Source organism: Gymnoscopelus microlampas (genome assembly GCF_963454915.1).
Source record: "Gymnoscopelus microlampas genome assembly, chromosome: 15".
In the NCBI taxonomy this organism is placed as follows: Eukaryota; Metazoa; Chordata; class Actinopteri; order Myctophiformes; family Myctophidae; genus Gymnoscopelus; species Gymnoscopelus microlampas.
The window spans coordinates 47,979,775-48,004,588 of NC_139952.1; the positions used below are offsets into that span (position 1 = coordinate 47,979,775).

At 39.0% G+C, this 24,814-nt stretch overlaps 1 protein-coding gene across 1 annotated transcript in view; it reads left to right on the forward strand.

The window, feature by feature from the left end:
- LOC311062402 (uncharacterized protein) overlaps positions 1-24,814 on the forward strand; it is a 700,443-nt gene that overhangs the window by 328,988 nt on the left and 346,641 nt on the right. Inside the window, exons 37-40 of the mRNA XM_084081416.1 lie at positions 324-437; positions 1,703-1,816; positions 2,622-2,735; positions 3,307-3,420. Of these exons, the coding sequence (XP_083937542.1) occupies positions 324-437; positions 1,703-1,816; positions 2,622-2,735; positions 3,307-3,420 (456 nt within the window). The remainder of the gene's footprint in view (positions 1-323; positions 438-1,702; positions 1,817-2,621; positions 2,736-3,306; positions 3,421-24,814) is intronic.

A 24,814-nucleotide genomic window follows, 5' to 3' on the forward strand; every position in this document is an offset into this window, starting at 1 on the left:
CATGTAGAAGCAGTAGCTGACTATAGATGTATAGATATAAACTACAAACTGAGCCGCGCAAACTTGCAATGGTGACGAGCGGTTGTGATATGTCTGAGAAGACATGTTATAGAAATTATATATGTTTCCACATATCTACAAGAATCAACTGTTCAACTCACCACAGGTTGTTTGGACCGCTGCCAAAACTCCACTCATTCACTTCATATGTCTCCTTGCAGACTGTCTGTCTCTCATTCACTTCATATGTCTTCTTGTAGACTGACTGACTGTCTGTCTGTCTCTCGATGGCTCACACAAATCAAACATTTGTATGATTCCAGAAGTCTTCACCACAGACCAGAGTCTCCAACACCCAGCTGTGTGTCTATGAAGAGTGACTGGTCAAAGGATTACCCTTTGAACTTCAGAAATGAACCTGGACCTTCAAACACAAAGTAAGATCACTGATCTCTGTGAACTACAAGTGGAAATGCATAAACATGTATCTACATAAAACTCATTTTAAATTTAAAATAGTTCTACAGTTTTCCTGTTTTTTACAAACAAACATACAGAACAATCAATGATATAAACAATAAAACTGGACATGAAACAGGCATTTATTTGATAGATGACAAGTTGTATGTCTTTAGAACACATGTTCTAATAGATGATTACTCTCATGTCTCCAGCTTGTTGACAATACAGCAGCTATAGGATTTGAACTGGTGTCAAACCAAGAAGATACAATAGAACTACATTTATCTGAACCACACAGGTCATTCAGTGAATGATTTGATGCCCCAGTTAGCTCCTTGTTATCACTCTGGTTCAGCCAAGTCTCATTGAACATTAAACTACAATCTACCGGTAGTTCATTTTCAGTTATGAAGTCATTGATAATAGAGGTTTTGATTGTGAGAGATCTTAAATAGAGTAGAACTTACATGACACTGAGGCAGGATAGAGAAGATCCTTTAGCAACAGACTGTTAAACCTACATTGTGATAAGGAGTGCTATGTTCTGCTTGCTGCAATAAGCAGGCAGAAATAATAACCAGTACAACTCCTCCTCTGGCTGTCTTGATCAGGATGATTAGGATGAGGATGTTGAAATCAATCCACTAGACTTGTTCTCAATTTAATAGTGTTTGCGCTGTCTTTGAATATTGTAGGTTGACTATTCTTAGATGCCTATTTTAGATGTTTTTATTCCAAAGGTTTTTACGATATCTCTTTTTCTTTGTCTTTCTGATGATGAGAGCTGCTGTAACACCTTACTTTCCATTTTTTGTGGTGAATTACAAAAAGTGCAAACTCTTACATATGTACGGTAGGTACATATAGAGCCATAGTAATACTAGGCTAAAAGGAAATAGCAATTGCTATAAAAGAACAATGTTGGTGTAACTAAGATTTGCAGAGGGAAATACATGAATAAATGGCATAGATTATCAACAATGATCAAACTATCATGCTCTTCATGAGTTTCACTTTAAGTTCACCAGCTATTTAAGTCTTTCATAGTCTGAGGTGGTCCTGTTTTGTGATGTCATTCATGTTGTATCATGAGCTGTGATTGGTCTACTTTTAAGGGGACAGACATACTGTACAGAAAACCCTGTTCTGCAGCCACGCTCTAAATAATTACCAGGAATATCGGCAACAAACGGTCTATTTCATTCAAATGATAATTGTAGAAATATTTGTATGATTCCAGAAGTGTTCACCACAGACCAGAGTCTCCAACACCCAGCTGTGTGTCTATGAAGAGTGACTGGTCAAAGGATTTCCCTTTGAACTTCAGAAATGAACCTGGTGCTTCAGACACAAAGTAAGATCACTGATCTCTGTGAACTAGAGCATTAACAACTTCAGATTTTGGCCAATTCGGACGGACCCACACACACGCACGCACGCACGCACGCACGTACACACACACACACACACACACACACACACACACACACACACACACACACACACACACACACACACACACACACACACACACACACACACACACACACACACACACACGCACACACACCACACAGACTGCTTTCCAACAATAAGCAGCAGCCAGTGCTTGGTGCGTTCTGCTGGCCCTGACGGTTTAAAAGGTACATCGGGGCAACCGGGCCGTTTATAATGTCAGCCCCTGGTGTGTGTAGTTTCTGAAGGAAGTCTCACAAATCTCATCTGGTGTTTAGTGGTGAAATCACATTGTACAGACTGGCTGCTTTTGTTTATCTCTGAGTGTGATGATGTCTGTTTCATTTGGCTAAATGGAAATAGCAATTGCTTTAAAACAACAATGTTGGTGAATCTAAGATTTGCAGAGAGAAATGAAAACATAAAATGAATACAAATTATCAACAGTGATCCAAATATCATGGTATTCATGAGTTTCACTTTAAGTTCACCAGGTATTTAAGTATTTCATAGACTGAGTAGGTACTTTTTTGGGATATCATGCATCTCATGAGCTGTGATTGGTCTACTTTTGAGGGGACAGACATACTGTACAGAAAACCCTGTTCTGCATTCACACTGTAAATAATTCCTGGGGATATTTATGCAACAAACGGTCTTTTTAATTCAAATGATAATTCAAAAAAAAATGTGTGTGATTCCAGAAGTCTTCACCACAGACCAGAGTCTCCAGCACCCAGCTGTGTGTCTGTGAAGAGTCACTGGTCTAAAGATGATCCTCCTACCTTCAGTCAAGAACCTGGACTTCCACAAACAGAGTATATGAATCCTCCTATACAATATACACAACACTATAAAGCTTCACTCACACTACAGGATTTTTAAAATCTTAAACAATCGTCTCGTAGCATCATTCAGCATCATCAATCTTATTAGATTCTCTTATGAGATTATCTTCAACATGCACACACTATGACATTTTAATACAGTGCAGAATTTAATTAAGATTCTCTGGCTTGCTCGAATGCAGCACCTTATGTCATTTAATCTCTCGTGATCTCATGTAGAAGCAGTAGCTGACTATAGATGTATAGATATAAACTACAAACTGAGCCGCGCAAACTTGCAATGGTGACGAGCGGCTGTGATATATCTGAGAAGATATGTTATAGAAATTATATATGTTTCCACATATCTACAAGAATCAACTGTTCAACTCACCACAGGTTGTTTGGACCGCTGCCAAAACTCCACTCATTCACTTCACATCTGTCTCCTTGCAGACTGTCTGTCTCTCATTCACTTCATATGTCTCCTTGTAGACTGACTGACTGACTGTCTGTCTCTCTCTCGATCGCTCACACAAATCAAACATTTGTATGATTCCAGAAGTCTTCACCACAGACCAGAGTCTCCAACACCCAGCTGTGTGTCTATGAAGAGTGACTGGTCAAAGGATTTCCCTTTGAACTTCAGAAATGAACCTGGACCTTCAAACACAAAGTAAGATCACTGATCTCTGTGAACTACAAGTGGAAATGCATAAACATGTATCTACATAGAACTCATTTTAAATGTAAAATAGTTCTACAGTTTTCCTGTTTTTTACAAACAAACATACAGAACAATCAATGATATAAACAATAAAACTGGACATGAAACAGGCATTTATTTGATAGATAACAAGTTGTATATCTTTAGAATACATGTTCTAATAGATGATTACTCTCATGTCTCCAGCTTGTTGACAATACAGCAGCTAGGATTTGAACTGGTGTCAAACCAAGAAGATACAATAGAACTACATTTATCTGAACCACACAGGTCATTCAGTGAATGATTTGATGCCTCAATTAGCTCCTTGTTATCACTCTGGTTCAGCCAAGTCTCATTGAACATTAAACTACAATCTACCGGTAGTTCATTTTCAGTTATGAAGTCATTGATAATAGAGGTTTTGATTGTGAGAGATCTTAAATAGAGTAGAACTTACATGACACTGAGGCAGGATAGAGAAGATCCTTTAGCAACAGACTGTTACACCTACATTGTGATAAGGAGCGCTATAGGAGATATGTTCTGCTTGCTGCAATAAGCAGGCAGAAATAATAACCAGTACAACTCCTCCTCTGGCTTCTTGATCAGGATGATTAGGATGAGGATGTTGAAATCAATCCACTAGACTTGTTCTCAATTTAATAGTGTTTGCGCTGTCTTTGAATATTGTAGGTTGACTATTCTTAGATGCCTATTTTAGATGTTTTTATTCCAAAGGTTTTTATGATGTCTCTTTTTCTTTGTCTTTCTGATGATGAGAGCTGCTGTAACTCCTTACTTTCCATTTTTCAGGGTGAAGTACAAAAAGTGCAAACTAATACATATGTACGGTAGGTACATATAGAGCCATAGTAATACTAGGCTAAATGGAAATAGCAATTTCTATAAAAGAACAATGTTGGTGTAACTAAGATTTGCAGAGGGAAATACATGAATAAATGGCATAGATTATCAACAATGATCAAACTATCATGCTCTTCATGAGTTTCACTTTAAGTTCACCAGGTATTAAAGTCTTTCATGGTCTTTCATGGTGGTTCTGTTTTGTGATGTGATGTCATTCATGTAGCATCATGAGCTGTGATTGGTCTACTTTTAAGGGGACAGACATACTGTACAGAAAACCCTGTTCTGCAGCCAGGCTCTAAATAATTACCAGGAATATGTGCAACAAACGGTCTATTTAATTCAAATGATAATTGTAGAAATATTTGTATGATTCCAGAAGTCTTCACCACAGACCTGAGTCTCCAACAACCAGCTGTGTGTCTATGAAGAGTGACTGGTCAAAGGATTTCCCTGAGAACTTCAGAAATGAACCTGGAGCTTCAGACACAAAGTAAGATCACTGATCTCTGTGAATTAGAGCATTAACAACTTCAGATTTTGGCCAATTAGGGGGGACACACAAACACACACACACACACACACACACACACACACACACACACACACACACACACACACACACACACACACACACACACACACACACACACACACACACACACACACACACACACACACACACACACACACACACACACACACAATTGTTGGGTGACTCATACTTGTCAGAATCATTATAATATTCATGCTTTTATGTCATCTTGTTGAGGTGTCTGGCACAGTCTCTCCTGTCTGTCAGAAATCACTCTCATGTCTCCAACTTGTTGACAATACAGCTGCTTAGGTGCCAAGTCAAGAAGATACAGGACTCTTATATAGTAATACATTGTCTTCATCTCCACAGAGAGAGGAAGAAGAGTGGTTGTGTTGTGACAGAGCAGAGTAAACACCTGGTTCTAACAGATCCAGTCTCTACCAGCTGTGGACACTGGTTCTGCAGACAGTGCATCACCTCATACTGGGACCAGTCTGCTCCAACAGGACACTATGACTGTCCCCAGTGTCACAAGAGATCCAGAACCACACCTGGACTGAAGACACCCAGCCAAAACACACCTGGACAATGTAAGACTGGGCAGAATTTGCACTAATTAAAATAGCATGTTAATACATTGAATGCTTACATTGCAAAAAAACATGTTTAGACTAAATGTTCAAATTAGTGTCTGTATCAATATCTAAGTGCAAATAATGAAGCTAAACAACTATCAACTCTGGACAAAAACAACTGGTCTTATGTTGTTACGTTTTTCTTAACAAATTGTGTGCTGAATGTTTAAACATGTTTTTTTCTCATGTCAGATGTCAGTTTGCTGGTTGATTTGAATGATTATAAGATCAGTTTGAACAGTCTTGATGATGTGAAAGACCACATGACAGAAGAGTCTGGAACCTCCCTCACCAGCACCTACACAGAGCTCTACATCACAGAGGGAGAGAGTGAAGGGGTTAATAGCCAACATGAGGTGATACAGCTTCAGACAGCTTCCAAGATGAAGACCTTCCATGACAAACCAATCAACTGCTGTGACATCTTTAAACCCCTCCCTGGCAGAAAGACACCCATCAGAAGAGTTCTGACCAAGGGCATCGCTGGCATTGGAAAAACATTCTCTGTGCGTAAGTTCACTCTGGACTGGGCAAGGGGTTTGGAAAATCAAGATATAAATCTCCTGGTTCCCTTTTCATTCCGAGAGCTGAACTTGGTCAGAGATGAGCAGTACAGTCTTCTCACACTGATCCATGAATTCCACCCAACATTAAAGAAGGTCACAGCACAGCAGCTCGCTGCCTGGAAAGTTGGCTTCATCTTTGATGGTCTGGATGAAAGCAGGTTTCCATTGTTCCAAAAAAACAAAAAACAAAAAACAAACAATGACATTGTTTCTGATGTCACAGTGACATCATCAGTGGATGCTCTGTTAACAAACCTCATCGAGGGGAATCTGCTCCCCTCAGCTCTCCTCTGGATAACCACCAGACCTGCAGCAGCCAATCAGATCCCTCCTGCATGTGTTGACATGGTGACAGAAGTGCGAGGGTTCACAGACCCACAGAAGGAGAAGTACTTTAGGAACAGATTCAGTGATGAGAAACAGACCAGCACAGTCATCTCACACATGAAGACATCAAGGACCCTCCACATCCTGTGTCACATCCCACTATTATGTTGGATCATTGCTACCGTTCTGCTGGACATGTTGAGGACAGATGTGACAGGACAGCTGCCCAAGACCCTGACTGAGATGTGCTGCCACTTCCTGTTGGTTCAGACAAAGAGGAAGCAGAAGAGGTATGATGAGACACATGAGGTGAATCAACAGCAGCTGATGGAGACTGACAGGGAAGTTCTCCTGAAGCTGGGCAGGCTGGCATTTGAACATCTGGAGAAAGGTAGCATCCTGTTCTACCAAGAAGACCTAGAAGAGTGTGGTCTTGATGTGAAAGATGCATCACTGTACTCAGGAGTGTGCACAGAGATCTTCAAAAGAGAGGGTGTGCTCTTCCAGAAAACGGTCTACAGCTTTATTCATCTGAGCATCCAGGAGTTTCTAGCTGCAGTCTACCTGCTCCATTGTTTCTCAAAGAAGAACATGAAGGTACTGAAGACATTCCTGAAACGTGATTATGACTCCATCTCCCTCTCCGACTTCCTGAAAGCCGCTATGAAAAAAGCCCTGAAGAGTAAAAATGGCCACCTGGACTTACTTATTCGGTTTCTACATGGCCTCTCACTGAAGTCCAACCAGAGTCTGTTAGGAGGCCTGCTGGGTCAGACAGAGAACAGTCCAGAGAGCATCCAGGAAGCCATCAACAACCTAAAGAGCATGATAAACACTCATGATATCTCTCCTGACAGATGTATTAACATCTTCCACTGTTTGATGGAGATGAACGACCACTCATTACATCAGGAGATCCAACAATACCTTAACGGATCAAAGGAGAAACTCTCTGACAGCCAGTGTTCAGCTCTGGCCGCCATGCTGCTGATGTCTGAGGAGGTTCTGGAAGAGTTGGACCTGGACAAATACAACACATCAGAGGGAGGACGATGGAGACTGATCCCAGCTGTGAGGAACTGCAGAAAGGCTCGGTTAGTAGTCAAGTGAATAGAAATGTCTTAGAGTCAATCTGACATTAGAAAGGTTGACATAGAAGTTCCAATAATACTGTGTGTGTCTCAAATATTGACTAGTGGTATTTTGTGTATGTCCAAATAAAGGCAAGACCACAATAAAGCAGGGTAAAAACAAAACTAAGAGTCTAAAAGCCCTGCTGGTTACCCCCACCAGACCAGTGGTTCGAACCCACTGTAATTGCCATCCTCTCAGCTTGTAAATAAAGAGCCATGTCTGATTCTTGAAAGGCTGTGTAATGCCTTGATTTGTGCGAGACTCAGGTGTATCAGATGATGAATTCCACCAAATAGTAAATATGCCATAAATGTGCTCATTCTCACTTTATTAATTTCACACCTTCAACTGCTGGTTGAACATTGCTCTCTTCCTCTGTTCAGTCTTTCTGTGACGTCTAGTGGTGTTGACCGTTCCACACTATGCCCCTCCCCCCACCTCAGACTTTTTTTTTTTTTGGTTGCATTCCTGAGCCAAAATAGAGTATTTGCAGTGTCTGCTGTGGTAGAAAACCAATGCATAACTATATTAAAGAAAAGTATATAAACTCCAAAACAACTCTCACAGTGTAATCACTATGAGCCTACTGATGATCCAGGTTTAAAGAGAATGTTTTAAATATAGTTTTGCTCTTGTTAAGATTGGTTTCCTATTAATGTAATTTAGTCAAACTAGAGGTTGGGGCCGTTTCGTGGCCCTCACATCTACGGTGCACCAGTGATCCAACTGATATGACCATATATGGAGATCTCTATCTGTCAGTCCTTGTCCTTTTTATGGGTCACTGCGCCTATGTCACACATGTGCAGTAGGATGGACCTAGCGGCCCAAAAAAATAGTGGCTAAAATGTGCCTGAATAAAAAGAATGTAGTTTTATATTAACTGTACAATATGTAAGTACATTGAAGGTGGTATTTTTGGGGTGAAATATTCCTTTAATGGAAGACAAAACTATATTAGTATACTCAGCATACTGTAGGTGAAGTGCACACATGTAACATGAAGGTAACCAACATTAATTGGACATTAATCCAATCGCCGACAGACGACCCCAACCTTAGTACACACAGAACAACAGGAGAACTCAAGTCCTCAAACTATTCATATGTGTCCTCTTTATGAGTTATTCTACCATGAAAACAGACCATATCATATGAGAAATGGACTATACCATTAGTGAAGGGGTGTACAGAGGATGGCTTTTTAAACAGTGCAGCTTGATTACTCAAATTATTTACATTACATTCACGTTTCATCTGTTGTTTACTTCCCTGTTCTATGATCATACTTAAACTGTTCATGTCTGTATAACTAGATACAGTAGGAGATCTCTTAGTTAACTTCCATGACAGTGAACTAGGTGTCATTTGTTTTGATAGTCTCTTATTTAATGTGTATTTACAGACTTGTTGGCTGTAACCTCAGACAGACAGAGGTTGAAGTTGTGGCTTCAGCTCTCAGCTCTAATCCTTCTCATTTGAGAGAATTGGACCTCAGCAAAAACAACCTGCAGGAATCAGGACTATTGGAGCTGCTCTTAGCTGGACTGAAGAGTCTGCACTGTAGACTGGAAATTCTAAGGTAAGATACATTCACCCGATTTATTTTGATTAGGGGTGTGACTGTGCGCAGATATTCTGTTAACCTACTAAACGGGGCTGCACCTACTATTGTTTTCTAAATCATATGTGGTTATTGTATTTGATATATTTTTAATTGAGATATACAGTATAAGTTTTCCCCATATTGCTGTCAGGTCTTAATAAAATGATGCTTTTAACAAGCAAAATAAGCAGGGGCCGATCACCTAGGGCTCGGGCACCCACAGGAGACAGCGAGCACCCACTGGGAATGCGCTGGTCGTACGGTTAAAATGCTTTATAACATGTGCACTGATACCTGGTGGTCTTATACCACATAATTCTGTCATTCAAACTCTCTCTCTGTAATCTTCAATGTCTGATGCCAGTTGTTATCTTCCGCCAATAATCCAATTTTACAACTTGAAATGTAGATTATTCGCTCTGTTTCTTTTTGTCGCTCTCTGTCTCTCTCTCTCCCCGTCTCTAAAAGCCGTAGAGAGAGATAGAGAGGGAGAGAGAGAGAGTGAGTGAGAGAGGTTAGCGCCTGTCCAGAAATGTCTCTCCTCACAGTAAACACTGTAATCTCTTCATTAAGGGGTTAAACTTGGTCACGTAGCTGTTTGTGGTGCTGGGTGCACTGATACAGTATGTGAACACATTTATAACGTTACATGCCAATGAAGTATTACCAAGACAAGGGTGATTATCGGGGCCTGTCCCTCTGATCTGCACAGTGCTGGTCACCTGCAGCTGGCATCGTTCACTTCCCAGTGCAGTGAGTGAATCTAGCTACTCAAGCTACAGACACACACTGTCGGTTTGCAAAAAGAGCAAAGTTTGGATGACTTTGTTTGATGGGAAAGCGTTGTGATGGAGAAATCACATCCAATATAAACACCTGGATGTGAATCGCCCATGTTACCTCGTAGGCTGCTGCCCGCTGCCTCTGTGATCAGTTTGTTTGAAGAAATAATCCATTGATAATCTCTTATTTAATCTGTATTTACAGACTTGTTGGCTGTAACCTCAGACAGACAGAGGTTGAAGTTGTGGCTTCAGCTCTCAGCTCTAATCCTTCTCATTTGAGAGAATTGGACCTCAGCGAAAACAACCTGCAGGACTCAGGACTACTGGATCTGCTCTTAGCTGGACTGAAGAGTCTGCACATTCTAAGGTATTAAGATACATTTACCAGATGTATTTCGATCACTTCTGTTTTATTAAATACTGTATTATGTGAATATAATATGAATGCTGTTGTGAGAATGTATTAATAAGATTGATATTATGGGAGCCCAAGCCTACTGTACCTCATGTCCTGCCATGCTGAGATACAAAATTACACTATCGTTGTTGGAGGTATTTTGTCAGATCTTCATCATCTTCTAGTTTTGATTATTTATATTAATGGGTGCAAGCGTCCATTGCAGTAATAGGGATTTCACTAGATGATCACCCTTAAAAAGTTACCATATGAGAAATGGACCATACCATTAGTGAAGGGGTGTACAGAGGATGGCTTTTTAAACAGTGAGCTTGGTTACTCAGATTTACTTACATTACATGAACTTTTCATCTGTTGTTTACTTCCCTGTTCTCTGATCATACTTAAACTGTTTATGTCTGTATAGCTAGATACAGTAGGAGATCTCTTAGTTAACTTCCATGACAGTGAACTAGGTGTAATTTGTTTTGATAATCTCTTATTTAATCTGTATTTACAGACTTGTTGGCTGTAACCTCAGACAGACAGAGGTTGAAGTTGTGGCTTCAGCTCTCAGCTCTAATCCTTCTCATTTGAGAGAATTGGACCTCAGCGAAAACAACCTGGACTCAGGACTACTGGATCTGCTCTTAGCTGGACTGAAGAGTCTGCACTGTAGACTGGACATTCTAAGGTAAGATACATTTACCCAATTTATTTTAATTAGGAGTAAGCACAGATATTCGGTTAACCTACTAAACGGGGCTGCCCCTACTGTTAAAAAGTTTGGCAGGTACAAAGGTGATCTAGATGAGCATGTGGTATTGTTCTCCTTCCTATGAAACATCTTTCTGAACTGTGTAGATCTGAATTCCTAATATTCACCATTGTGATGGAGAAAACATTTGGGGTTGATAAACTCATTGATATAGTTTATTATCTGGTCTAAAGTTTAAAAAGGATCAAATAACTCAAGACCTGACAAAGACCTATGAGACACAGAGAGCAGGAACATCCTCAAACATTTAAAATTACATTCATGAGAAACATTGGGATAGCCTTGTTCATTCATAGCAATTTTCAGATGATCTTGCAATGTACTTAAAGACATTTCTCATTTTATTTAGAAGGATCAGTCTGAAACGGAAGCCTATTTGTGTCTCAACTAATCACAAGTACAGAATTGTACTTAAGTACAGTACTTGAGTAAATGTATTTAGTTACTTTACACCACTGGAAGCCTGTTCATGTAACTACATTTCTTATTTCTAAACTAAAATGTTTTCAGATACATATTTTAGTGTATCTTTAAGTTTAGAATGACTAATACACTGTCTGGATGTCATCTTGAATGAGATTCAAAATGGCGTAGCGCTGTATAATTTAAATTATGTGTGTTTGGAGGAACATGCAGCTATGGGGATCACACAGGTGAATGAAATCAAGATTCATATGTATGCACACGTTCTTGCTTATGTCAGGAAGTAATTCAAATTGTCCTTTTAGGGCCTTTTGACATAATAATACAATCAGGTCATTTGTCAAGTTTGACGTTGGTCTGTCAGACAGTTCTCAAGATACTTGAACTACAGACGTACTTAAAATAAATACATACATATGTACAGAGATTTTGTGCATTTATTTTATGCCCATATATGGGGATCCCTAATGTCATCAGTATATTATGATCTATGTTGAGTGTTTGATGGTAGTAACAGCCTTGTATGTGTGTGTGTGAGCTGAACTTCAGAATCTTGAGAATCTAGAATAATGTATATATATATACACATATATGTAGAATCCAGGAATAATGTATATAAAACGTGTTTTATTTATTCTTTCTTTTTCATCTGGTGTTTCATTCTTCATTCAGACTGGCTCAGTGCTGCTTGTCAGAGAGATGCTGTGAAGTTCTGTCCTCAGCTGTAAACTCTCATCCCTCCCTAAGAGAGTTGGACCTGAGCCTCAACATGGTGAATGATTCAGTTCTGGAGAACTGCATGTGAGTAGACTTGGGCTGTGTCCATGTTGGATAGTATAGTGAATGTACAGTGTTTCTCTCATGTGTCTCTTAACGGTGTATTCACTCTGACACAAAGTCACAAATAGATGCAAATATGTATATATATTTAGTTAATACTTTAACCAACAAACAAATAAGGTTATATACTGTAAATACAAATCATTTTCAAAAAGTTCATTTTCTTCCGTAATATAATTCAAAAAGTGAAACTTTAATATATTCTAGATTCATTACGCATAAAAAAAAGGATATAGGCCTATAATACAGAAATGTGGACCATCTGAAAAGTATGTTAATTTAAGCACTCAATACTTGGTCTGGGCTACTTTTGAACACATTATTTCATCAATGGGGCGTGGCATGGAGGTGATCAGCCTGTGGTTCTGTTGAGGTGTTATGGAAGCCCAGGTTTGCTTTGATAGCAGCCTTAAGCTCATTTGTATTGTTGAGTCTAGTGTCTCACACCTTCCTCTTGACAATACAACATCTATTCTCTGTGGGGTTCAGGTCAGGTCAGTTGTCTGTTCAGTTAAGCACAGTAATACCATGGTCAGTACACCAGTTACTAGTAGTGTTGACACCGTGGGCACGTGAAAGTCCTTCCTAAAATCTCCTGGTAGATGCTGTGTTGACTCCAGTGTGAAGTTTTCACTGTCAGTGATGATTTTGGGTGTCATGTCATCTGGTGTTGGTCCACTGTGTTTTATCAAGTCCAGAGTCAACACAGCATCTATCAGGAGATTTTAGAGGACTTTGTGCTTCAGTATGTTGACAAGCTTTATGGAGATGCTGATGTCCTTTTCCCTCAGGACTCGGCACCTGCCCACTGTGTCAACATTACTAGTAACTGGTGTACTGACCATGGTATTACTGTGATGTACTGACCAGACAACTGACCTGACCTGAACCCCACAGAGAATATATGTTGTATTGTAAAGAGGAAGGTGTGAGCAAAAACAAAACAAGGTTTTAAATATGTCACTGTATGCGCAATGAATCAATATATGAAAGTTTCACTTTATGAACTAATATATGTAAACTTGCATTAAGAACAAGATATATCTGCATAGTAAACTTGCATTAAGAACAAGATATATCTGCATAGTAAACTTGCATTAAGAACAAGATATATCTGCATAGTAAACTTGCATTAAGAAGGGATAAAGGAGAGAGGAGTGCTAGGGGTTAAGGTGGAGTCTGAGGAGGTGATGAGATCCAAACTGGGCAGCAGTGAGTATGTCTGGATGGGCTGCAGGGCCAAGATAATGATAGGAGAAACACTGTAGTGTCAGGTAGTGGAGACGTTGTGTTAGACAGTTAGACATTAATGCATTGTTGTTCTGTTTCCTACAGAGTGAAACATGGAGGAGAAGATTGTCTTAATTCTCAACTCATTACAAAATGTGAGTATCTGTCTGTCTGTGTCAATAGAGCACCGAAGTCTGACCTAATTTACACATCCTACCTGGGTCGCGTCCCCCTCCCCCCCGTTCTGAATTCCTACAGACGTGTTTAATATCACGTCAAATAAGAACTGTGTTCCAAAAATAATAACTAAAGTTATACTTCCGCCAAATTAGTTACATTCTCGTCAGAAACAGCCTGTATCAAATATGAGTGACTGACTATCATAAACGATACAGAGCCTCCCTGACAATTTCGCAGAGACAGTTTGTTTATTTTTGGACCACAATTCTTATATGAGACGATTCTATGATGACCCAATGTTATTCTCCATAGAGAAATTACTTTACGACCCAGGGGATGAACGAGTGACGTCAGGACTTCTGTACTCTATATCACACATTAACATTTTATACACTGTTTTACAGTGGTTTAAAGTAACTAAGTACATTTACTCAAGTACTGTCCTTAAGTATACTTTTGAGGATGGCCGAAGTATTTCCCATTTTCAATACTTTTACTTCTACTCCATTACATCTCAGAGGCACATATTGTACTTTTACTCCACAATTATTTGGCAGCTTTAGTTACAAGTTACTTTGCAGATTTATATTATTATTACAACACATGCATGAACCACTTCAGCCCTATATACATTTCGGCCATTTGAAAATAATAATGAGTACTTTTACTTTTGTTAATTTAAGTATATTTTGATGCTTATACTTTTGTGCTTTTGCTCAAGTAAATTTTGATTACCAGACTTTTACTTGCAACAGAGTATTTTTACACTGCAGTATTGATACTTTTACTTAAGTAAAAAACGTGAGCACTTTTTCCACCGCTGCTGTTTTATACTCGTTCGGCCCCTCCCCAGATACTGTCCTGAAAACTCTTCAGTAGAGCTTCCAGGGAATTCAGGAGGTTTCTCTGCTCTTGGCCCGGTCCTTAACCCATTAAGACCTGGAAAGCCTATACGTTGTCATGAGCAACATGAATATTTTTTTATAATTTTGAGTAAAAGTAAGGTCATGTGGGTTGACGGAAACAATGGGCCTCATTCACTAACCTGGTCATAAATAAGGTGTATATCCTGGTCATGAATAAGGTGTATATCCTGGTCATAAATAAGGTGTACATCCTGGTCATAAATAAGGTGTATATCCTGGTCATAAATAAGGTGTATATTCTGGTCATAAATAAGGTGTATATCCTGGTCATAAATAAGGTGTATATCCTGGTCATAAATAAGGTGTATATCCTGGTCATAAATAACATATGTATATTGGGATAAGTCAATTCTGACTTGTGATTCATGAAAGAGGGTTCAGATCTGTGATTTGTGCGTATCACAGGTGTATCTCATTTGTGTTCTAAAGTCACTAGTGTGCTCCCGTGTAGATCCTTTGTATTGTTCCACGCCCCATTTAATACCATAAAAGGCAACCAGAAATAACCCACGTGAAGAAAAAAGAACAGATCTGCTAAATTACAAACGTGTCAAGTCACACCACATTGACAACTTGTACATCTGTTCTGTCTGGAAGTGAGTCCCTCGATCACACGATGGATCAGCTGAACGTTAATAAAGTAATGCTCTCATAATGAGAATAAGAAGTTATAAAGTTTAACCCCACCACCAAATAATAGGTTAATAAAACGTGGAAAGGATATTATAGAAGCCTTTTCTATTAAATAATGCTCACATTTGACTGAGGTAACATTTTGACGCTGGAATCCAGGAACACCGAGATCCGATTATGGACCAGATCACACTTTATTGATTACTGAGGATAAACCTGTCCTTTGGACTAACAACATATCCTGTCCTACGTCAGAATGGTGAATGGATATTATGGACACAGCTAGATTTCATCCATACTGCATCCTCATCAGATATAAGTTTGATGTGATGTGGTCAATAAATAAATTAATTAATAGCGCAACATATGTTGTTGGCATGAAAGTCCAATATGTGAAACTGTGGCCACATTTGCAGGAACGGAAAACATGTAAAAGGACCTAATATTTCAGCTCTAAATGTGTCAACTGAAAATAAATACTTGGTTGAATTTGCATCATGTCTATAATATGTATCCAAGCAATAGATCTTTGACGTGAGTTTGAGTGTCCGCCCAAATTCACGGTAAAAAGAAGATGAATGAATACTGAACGTGAGAAGTCACGTATATGCACATAAGTACATAATATGTGAGGACCTGAGCTTAGTGAATGAGACCCAATGCCTCACAACTCCTCACAACGCCTCGCATTGTGACACATTGTGTGCTTGTAGATCGGCAATATTTAAAATATAGCCGATCTACAAGCTCACATGTCACATTTTGACACGTTGTGAGCTTGTAGTTCAGCTATATTTGAAACATAAAAAGAGCCAATCTACAAACTCACAATACATTGCATCATGACCAGGGTTTCCACAAGGCACTTTTTGGGCCGGCCACCTTGACCGACAGGATTATATTTTACCGGCCAAAGAATGAAGTGGGCTAGTAATATCTATCTACTCTATCATGCAGAGGTGTCGCTTTCCAAAAAATAACTGAATAAAGTGGGCGTTATGAACAGCTTGTGTGACTACGTCACACAGTATAAACACATATATGTTTTATTCAACCTTAATATGCAAAACCTACAGCTTTTGTTTTGTTTTGTTAATGTTAATTATGTCATCATGAATGATGGTACAAGGAAGATTCATTACTTGCCTGCAATGTATGTGTGTCACCAACTTTCACCACTTTATCCATTGCAGACAGACAGACATAAATAGTCTAATAACAGCCTTTTCCCAATCGGCCACGGTGGCCTGTGATCTTTATAATTAACGGCCAATTAAATATTACATTTAATTGGTAAATACCGGCTAACGGAAACACTGATCTTGACGTGTGGTGAGCTTTTAGATAGACTATTACAAATAAATAAAAATAGCTGATCACAACTTGTCGCATTGTGACAGGTTGTGAGCCGATCTACAAGCTCACATCATTTTGCGTTGTGAGCCTTTCCATCGGCTATATTACAAGAAATAGCAGATCTACAAGCTTGCAAAGCCTCGCATTATGATGCACTATGAGTTTTGGCTATATTTCAAAAACAGCCGATCTACAAGCTCACACCATGTTGCAATGTGACAGGCAGTGAGTTATTTCAAACATCAACAAGTAGAAGATCACGCTCATCCAAAGTAATTTAAAAAGCCAGATGCAGAGCAGAACTCTGCACTGGAATAATTATGATCCATAAGTTAAATGGTTTATTACCATCATGAATGTGATGTTTAAAGCCTGCTGGATCTTCCTCAGACCTCAATATATCAAACATAACAAAGATAGCCGATCTACAAGTTCAAAAGGATCACATTGTGACACGTTGTGAGCTTGTTTTGTTTGGCTTTGTTTAAAACTCAAAAGTAGAACATCTACAAACTCATGAGTTACATTGTGACAGGTTGTGATCTTGTAGATCAGCTGTATTTCAAACATAAACTCACAATATGTTGTTTAACGTGTGATGAACTTTTATATGGACTTTTACGTTTTCTAAACAGTGGATCTACAAGCTCACAACTCGTCACATTGTGACAGGTTGTGAGCTTTCAGATTGGATTTAGATTATCAATAATTGAAAAAATATATATAAAAATAGCCGATCTACAAGCTCACCATGCGTCACATCATGATGTGTTGTGAGCTTTTAGATCGGCTATATTAGAAAATTAGGTAAAAATAGCCGATCTACAAGCTCAAAATGGGTAACATTGTGACGGGTTCTGAATGTGTATGTCGGCTATATTTGAAAAATACCACAAGCACACAACGTGTGTTACGTGTCACATTATAACACGTTGTGAGCTTGAAGATGATTTATAGTTAACAAAATAGCTAATCTACAAGCTCACAACACCTCATATTGTGTACTTTTTAATTAATTAATTAATTAAATTGCCGATATGCAATCGTTGTGAGCTTGTAGATCGGCTTTTCTAATATAAAACTACCCGATCTATCAATTTACAACGACTTGCATTGTGACAGATTGAGCTTGCAGATTGGGTTGTGGTAAAATAAAATAAATAGCCGATCTACAAGCTCACAATGCCTTGCATCATGACAGGCTGTGAGCTTGTAGATTGGCTATATTTCAAAAACAGCGGATCTACAAGCTCACATGTTGCAATGTGACATGTTGTGAGCTTGTAGATCAGCTTGTAGATGTAAATACTGCAGTACAGAAAAACATTTAAAAAAAAGATTGTACATAATAAATAGGAGATCTACAAGCTCACAACGCCTTGCATCGTGACACGTTGTGAGCTTGTAAATCAGCTTGTAATTCCTCCATATTTCAAAAATAACTAAAATAGCCGATCTACAAGTTAGCAACGCTTCACACCATGGTGTGAGGTGTTGCTAACTTATAGATGCTGAATGTTTTCTATGTAACACAGTGGTTTACAAACTGGGACCCAGGGGGTCCCCACATTATTGTGGGGGGTCCCCAGATGATTATCTTAATGTGTAACATTGTTTTCTCACTCAACAGTAAACAAACCAACATACAGTATAAGTGTATACAGGGTATCTGCACATTTATAATGTTACAATTTAAGGACTTTTAAGACCTTTTTAATACCAAATTGGCCAAATTGTCAAATATTATGCAAAAAAGGGCAAAAATTGTGAAAGTAGCCGATCTACTAAATAGCCAATCTATAAGTGGTAGATCAGCTATAAATATACTATAAAATATATCTACCAGCTCACAACGCCTTGTAGATCGGCTATTTTCACAATATTTATATGTGGAACCGAGTCAAACTAAATGTAATGCCTCAACTCCTACAACTACCCCACCCTGATAAGTGCTTGTCAGAGTGGGGGGTCCCCAGTTCAAGTATGATTATTTTGGGGGGTCCCCAGTTCAAATATGATTATTTTGGGGGGTCCCCAGTTAAAATATGATTATTTTGGGGGGTACCCAGTTCAAGTATTTTCAAATTGTAAAGTAACTAAGTACATTTACTCAAGTACTGTACTTAAATGACATGTTGAGGTATTTTTACTTTACTGGAGTATTTCCTATTTTCAGTACTTTTATTTCTACTCCACTACATTTCAAAGGCATATTGTACTTTTACTCCACTACAATTATTTGAAAACTTTAGTTACTAGTTACTTGGAGGATTTTGATTATTCTTACAAAACATACATTAACTACATTAACAGCCCTATATACATTTCAGCCATTTGAAAATAGTCGATCTACAAGCTCACAATGTCTCCATTGTGAGCTTGTAGATCTGCTATTTACAAATGATTTTTATACAATAATACATTTGAAAACTTGTGAAATGGGACATTCTGCATAATGAGTACTTTCTACTTGTGTTACTTTAAGTACATTTTAATACCGACACTTTTGTACTTTTACACAAGTACATTTTGAATTCCGGACTTTTACTTGTAATAGAGTATTTATATATTGCAGTATTGATACTTTTACTTAAGTAAAACATGTGAGTACTTTTCCACATTGATGTCATTTCACATAAACTTAATGTAAACATTTTCTCACAGAAAGTCACTTCTCACCTGGAGGCTTTAAGACATTCTGACTCACATTTTACTGTGTTGTCGTCAGGCAGAAACCTTGTATCTCTGACACGTTGTGAGCTTGTAGATCTGCTATTTACACTATTTTAATGTTTTTAAAATGATATTAAGAAAATAAATGAAATGTTTTGGACATACAAGGTTTCCAGCCGACAGCGACGCCGACGATACTGTGTGTGTGTGTGTGTGTGTGTGTGTGTGTGTGTGTGTGTGTGTGTGTGTGTGTGTGTGTGTGTGTGTGTGTGTGTGTGTGTGTGTGTGTGTGTGTGTGTGTGTGTGTGTGTGTGTGTGTGTGTGTGTGTGTCAGTCAGTGAATGATGTATTTAATGTTTACTGTGTTGTTTTTCTCATCAGATTTCCATCCTCTCACACTGGACACAAACACAGCAAACAGATTCCTCTCTCTGTCTGAGAACAACAGAAAGGTGACATGGGGACATCAATCATATCCTGAACATCCTGACAGGTTTGATGGAGTGGTTCAGGTTCTGTGTACAGAGGGTCTGACTGGACGCTGTTACTGGGAGGTAGAGTGGAGTGGATATGTTTATATAGCAGTGACTTACAGAGGGATCAGCAGGAAAGGAGGTGGTGGTGACTGTAAGCTTGGATACGATGACAAGTCCTGGAGTCTGGACTGTAGAGATGGTCGTCATGGTAACAGATACACTGTCACACACAATAGTAAGGAGACTGTCCTCCCTGTCAGTACCTCGGGCTCCAACAGAGTAGCAGTGTATCTGGACTGGCCTGCTGGGACTCTGTCCTTTTATAAAGGGTCCTCTGACTCACTGACACACCTGTACACCTTCCAGAACACATTCTCTGAACCTCTCTATGCTGGGTTCTGTGTCTGGGGCTCCTCCTCCTCCTCAGTGTGTCTGTGTGAGCAGAGATAGAGTCTCTATGTGAGGATGACATCAGGTCACCATGGTTACTCAACATGTTTGAGTGAGTGCAGGTTGTCATGGTTACCACTGTTGCCAGGATACTTTGAGACTAGCTGAGTCTGACGTCATGGACTCCATATTTGGGCATGATTGACTCGTCATGACATTACGGTGACATCATCATGATGATGTAATAAGCAGCACAGTGACAGTCACACATTAAAGCTCCTGTAGATTCAATGTTTCTCTAACGTTGTCATGTCAACGACCCCCAATGCATTTGACCTTTGACCCCGGACCCCCTTAAGACAAGATTTGTGCTAAAAATGTTTCAAATGATCTACAATGATCTACAAGCTCACAACGCGTCACATTACGACACATTGTGAGCTTGTAGAACGGCTATTTTCCAACAGCGAAGTAAATGATGGTTCAAGTGGTTACACTGGTTTTGATGCTGTATATTTAATGATTTAGCTTAGGACCCCCTGGTATGCCCTCAAGGACCCCCGGGGGCCCCTGGACCCCACTTTGAGAACCAGTCGTCTCTAAATCACTTTAAACACGTTAACCTCTGTATATATTGGCTATTTGAAAGTAGCAGGTCTACAAGCTCACAACTTGTCACATCTTGACACATTGTGAGCTTGTAGATCTGCTACTTTAAAAAAAAGTAAGATTTTTTTAAAATATTATATATTTTAGAAAATGATATCCGAAATCTTGTTAGCCTGCATGGTTCCAGACCAATCTGCCATTGGTCTGGCCCCTCTCAATAGAGATTGGATTCCTCTCTCTCCGAAGATGTGAGGGACCAATTAGGGCCCAGTATGCAAATGTGGGTTTATCACCAGAGGCATTTTTTTAAATTTGCATTTAAATTATTTTAAGTGAAAACAAACAAACAAACAAACAAACAAACAGGTTGTAAAGAAAAAATACCTCAAAATGTTACTTAAAAATACCTCAAAATGTTACGTAAAGTGTTAAGTAAAGCACTTGAGTAAATGTACTTAGTTACTTTGCCCCTCGGAAATGCAGGTTCCACACAGAGATTCCAGACTAATCTACACAGTAATATTAGTCTGGTCATGCCAGACTAATCATTTTAATCGTCATGTGAGAGTGTCACAATTATTTTAACCACTTAGCTGTGGCTATTCAAAAATAGCAGATATACAAGCTCATAGCGCGGCACCGAGTGCCGCGCTATGAGCTTGTAGAGCGAACATTTTTAACTCAAATCTTTGCTTCTGGGGGTCCCTGGAACAAAACATTTTCATATGGGAGTCTGTGGCACAAATGTGTTCAAATGGGGGTCCGTGGTACAAATTTGTTCATATGAGGGTCCCTGGCACAAATAAGTTCAAATGGGGGTCCCTGGCACAAATATGTTCAAATGGGGGTCCCTGGCACAAATGTGTTCAAATGGGGGTCCCTGGCAAAAATATGTTCAAATGGGGGTCCCTGGCACAAATGTGTTCAAATGGGGGTCCGTGGCACAAATATGTTCAAATGGGGGTCCGTGGCACAAATATGTTCAAATGGGGGTCCCTGGCACAAATATGTTCAAATGGGGGTCCCTGGCACAAATATGTTCAAATGGGGGTCCCTGGTCAAATCCATATTAATGTCAAACTCTATGGTATAAAATGAGTCATCACCACAGGAGCTTTAGATCTTAGATTAGATTAGATAGAAGTGAACAAACCTCCACTCCATACATTTATAAATATGTATCATAAATACTGTCCATCAACACTGATGATGATGATGATGATGATGTAAATATCAGTGTCATATTGTGTCTCTTATGATACAAACTCATATTTTATATAATATTTTATTTTTTATATTTTTACACAATGAACCTAGAAAAACTGTATGTTTGATCATGTAATTTTCACAGTAATAATATTTTGGTATTGGTATATATATTGGTCCCCTGCTTTTTCCCCCTCTACACCAAATCTCTTGGGTGAAAATAGCAGATCTACGAGCTATCTACTAGCTAAGATCTACATCACAAAGTGACACATTGTGAGCATGTGGTGTTAATTTATACAGCAAATTATAGTCATATTTTAGTAATTTTTAGTCGACTAAATCTACAGTTGATTTAGTCGACTGAAATGTATTTTGTCCGGTCGTGATGGCGTCGTAATGCCTGATTTATACTTAGCTGTGTGCTATATTATACTTAGTGCAGTGATGTTGCTAGGTTTTCAATGTAATGGGTCCTGGGATGCAAGGGTGGTCTTTTAGATGGGTCCCAGGGACATTTTATGGGTCCCCAATTACACGTCCCCCCCTATCGTTTTCTTTGATCTCCAATCTCCATATCTTCTATGCGTGTGTGACTGTGTACATTATATCCTGATGCAGTGGATCTCAACCTTTTCAGGCAGCGACCCCCCAAAATAATCATATTTTAACTGGGGACCCCCCACCCTGAGGAATTAGGAGTTGAGGCACTTAATTTAGTTTGATTCAGTTCCACAGATACATATTGTGAAAATAGCAGATCTAGATCAGTGCGACCCGTTCCTGCTTTTCAAGACCGATACCGATATATATACATATATTAAAAAATCATAAATATATTCTTTCAAATGTATATGATTCTGTAGTATTAGCACACCTTATGGTAAGAAATACTAGTAGTGGGCAACAGGTGGATTTAACATACCTTTGACCAATAGAATACATTTAATCATAGAACCTATTTATTGTGTAGACTGAAAACACTGGCTTACAGTGGAAGTATTGGCAAATAAAGAAATAGGAATTCAAGAAATAATGAAGACAAATACTGACAATGCCTATGAACATTGGCTTGCAGTTATTGCACATAGTCAACATGCAATAATACTATTAGGCTTGTCATTGAGAAAGGAAAATAAAGTTGTCTTTTTGAGGAGAAGTGGAACCTTATAAGTCACTTTAAGTTTAGCATGAGGGAGAGGGTCTACCCTCTTCAGGGAATTAATTGTTATGATATCTCTAAGCTACAGAAAACATCCAGTTGCCTATTAAACATACACAAGACACAGACGATAGACAACCGGTTACTTACAGCTGCCATTAATTAGTGCTTTTGTTTGCCTTTGTGGTCAAATCAGGGTCAAATGCATAGGATCAACGAGCCATCGTTAACCTGCTAATGTTACACAGCTGATTGGCAACATGCATTAATCCACCACATACATCACTCTGATCTCCAAGCAAGTGGGAGAACACTCTAAAATCGGGGATTTTACTTTGGCTGGTCAATTTAAGATGACAACAGCAACAGAGATTAGTAGTAGACCTGTATGTATGATGATCAGTTATTATTCCAGACAGTGGTCTATCCAAGACGTTTTAACACGTTTAAGAGCAGGTCCTCATGCCGTCTCTCTCTCTCTCTGTGTGTGAGTAGCGTAGACTAACAGCGAGGGGCTGTGCTGCTGCTTCTGCCACACAACGCCGTTTAACCGAGTTATACTTCTCCAGTACAACGGTGTCTAACCGGAGAGTTATACTTCTCCACCAACGGTGCCTAACCGAGAGAGTCCATGTAGATCACAGCTGACAAATATTATATATTATCGGAGCTAATCGGAGCTGCGTCCCATGGACGCACTAGAGTTGTCATGAATGCGTCCTTTCGCAATATGGTGCGTCAGCGACGCAGGACGCAGGCCTACGAGCATCTCTGTGCTGAAAATAACCGATCTACAAGCTCACAACGTGTTTGTGACGCGTTGTGAGCTTTTTGATTGACTATTTTCAGAGCACAACACCCGAGCACAACCAAACATAAAAGGATTTGTCTTTTAGTTCTACTGGATCTCTTCTCCACTCGTCCCTCACTAACATTTTAGTCGACGGACATTTTTTTGTCATAGTTTTAGTCGACAAATTCAACAGTGATTGTGAGCTTGTACATCTGCTATTTTCAGTGGATTCTCATCTATTATGACATGTCCAGAATAGTGACTGTAGGGTTGATGTGTTCACTGTCTCTGCTCTCCTACTGCTGTGAACATGTTGTTGGTTGACTAGACTTCATGTCATTGACTCTCATCTTAGACTTTGTCAATCACTCTGGATTCAAACATCTACTAAATGTGTTTATGAACTCAAATCAATCATTGTTTGTTTATTCATTGATTCATTGTTACATCATTGTTTCCTCACTCATTCCATTATTGTGTTTTCATTGAATATGAATGTGATATTATTCTCATTCTTCACATGTTATTGTATGATCATGTGTAGAAGTATGAATAGTTTAATAAATGTATTCTTGACAGTCTGTCGTTGTTCCTGTGTATTGATATTCATAGTGTTGTCATGACAACATGGCCACAGCTCATTGGTCATGTATAATAACTACATTGGAGCAGGGCTCATCAATGTGTCCGTGGTAGATTATCTGTTTTACATAACATTATTGTTCTTATTTTGATCATAATAAAGAAAAACATCACATGGATGCAACTGGGACGTATCATCAGTGTTGTAGCCTGGGGTCATCGGGTGTTTCGGGTCTCGCAACTTACAAC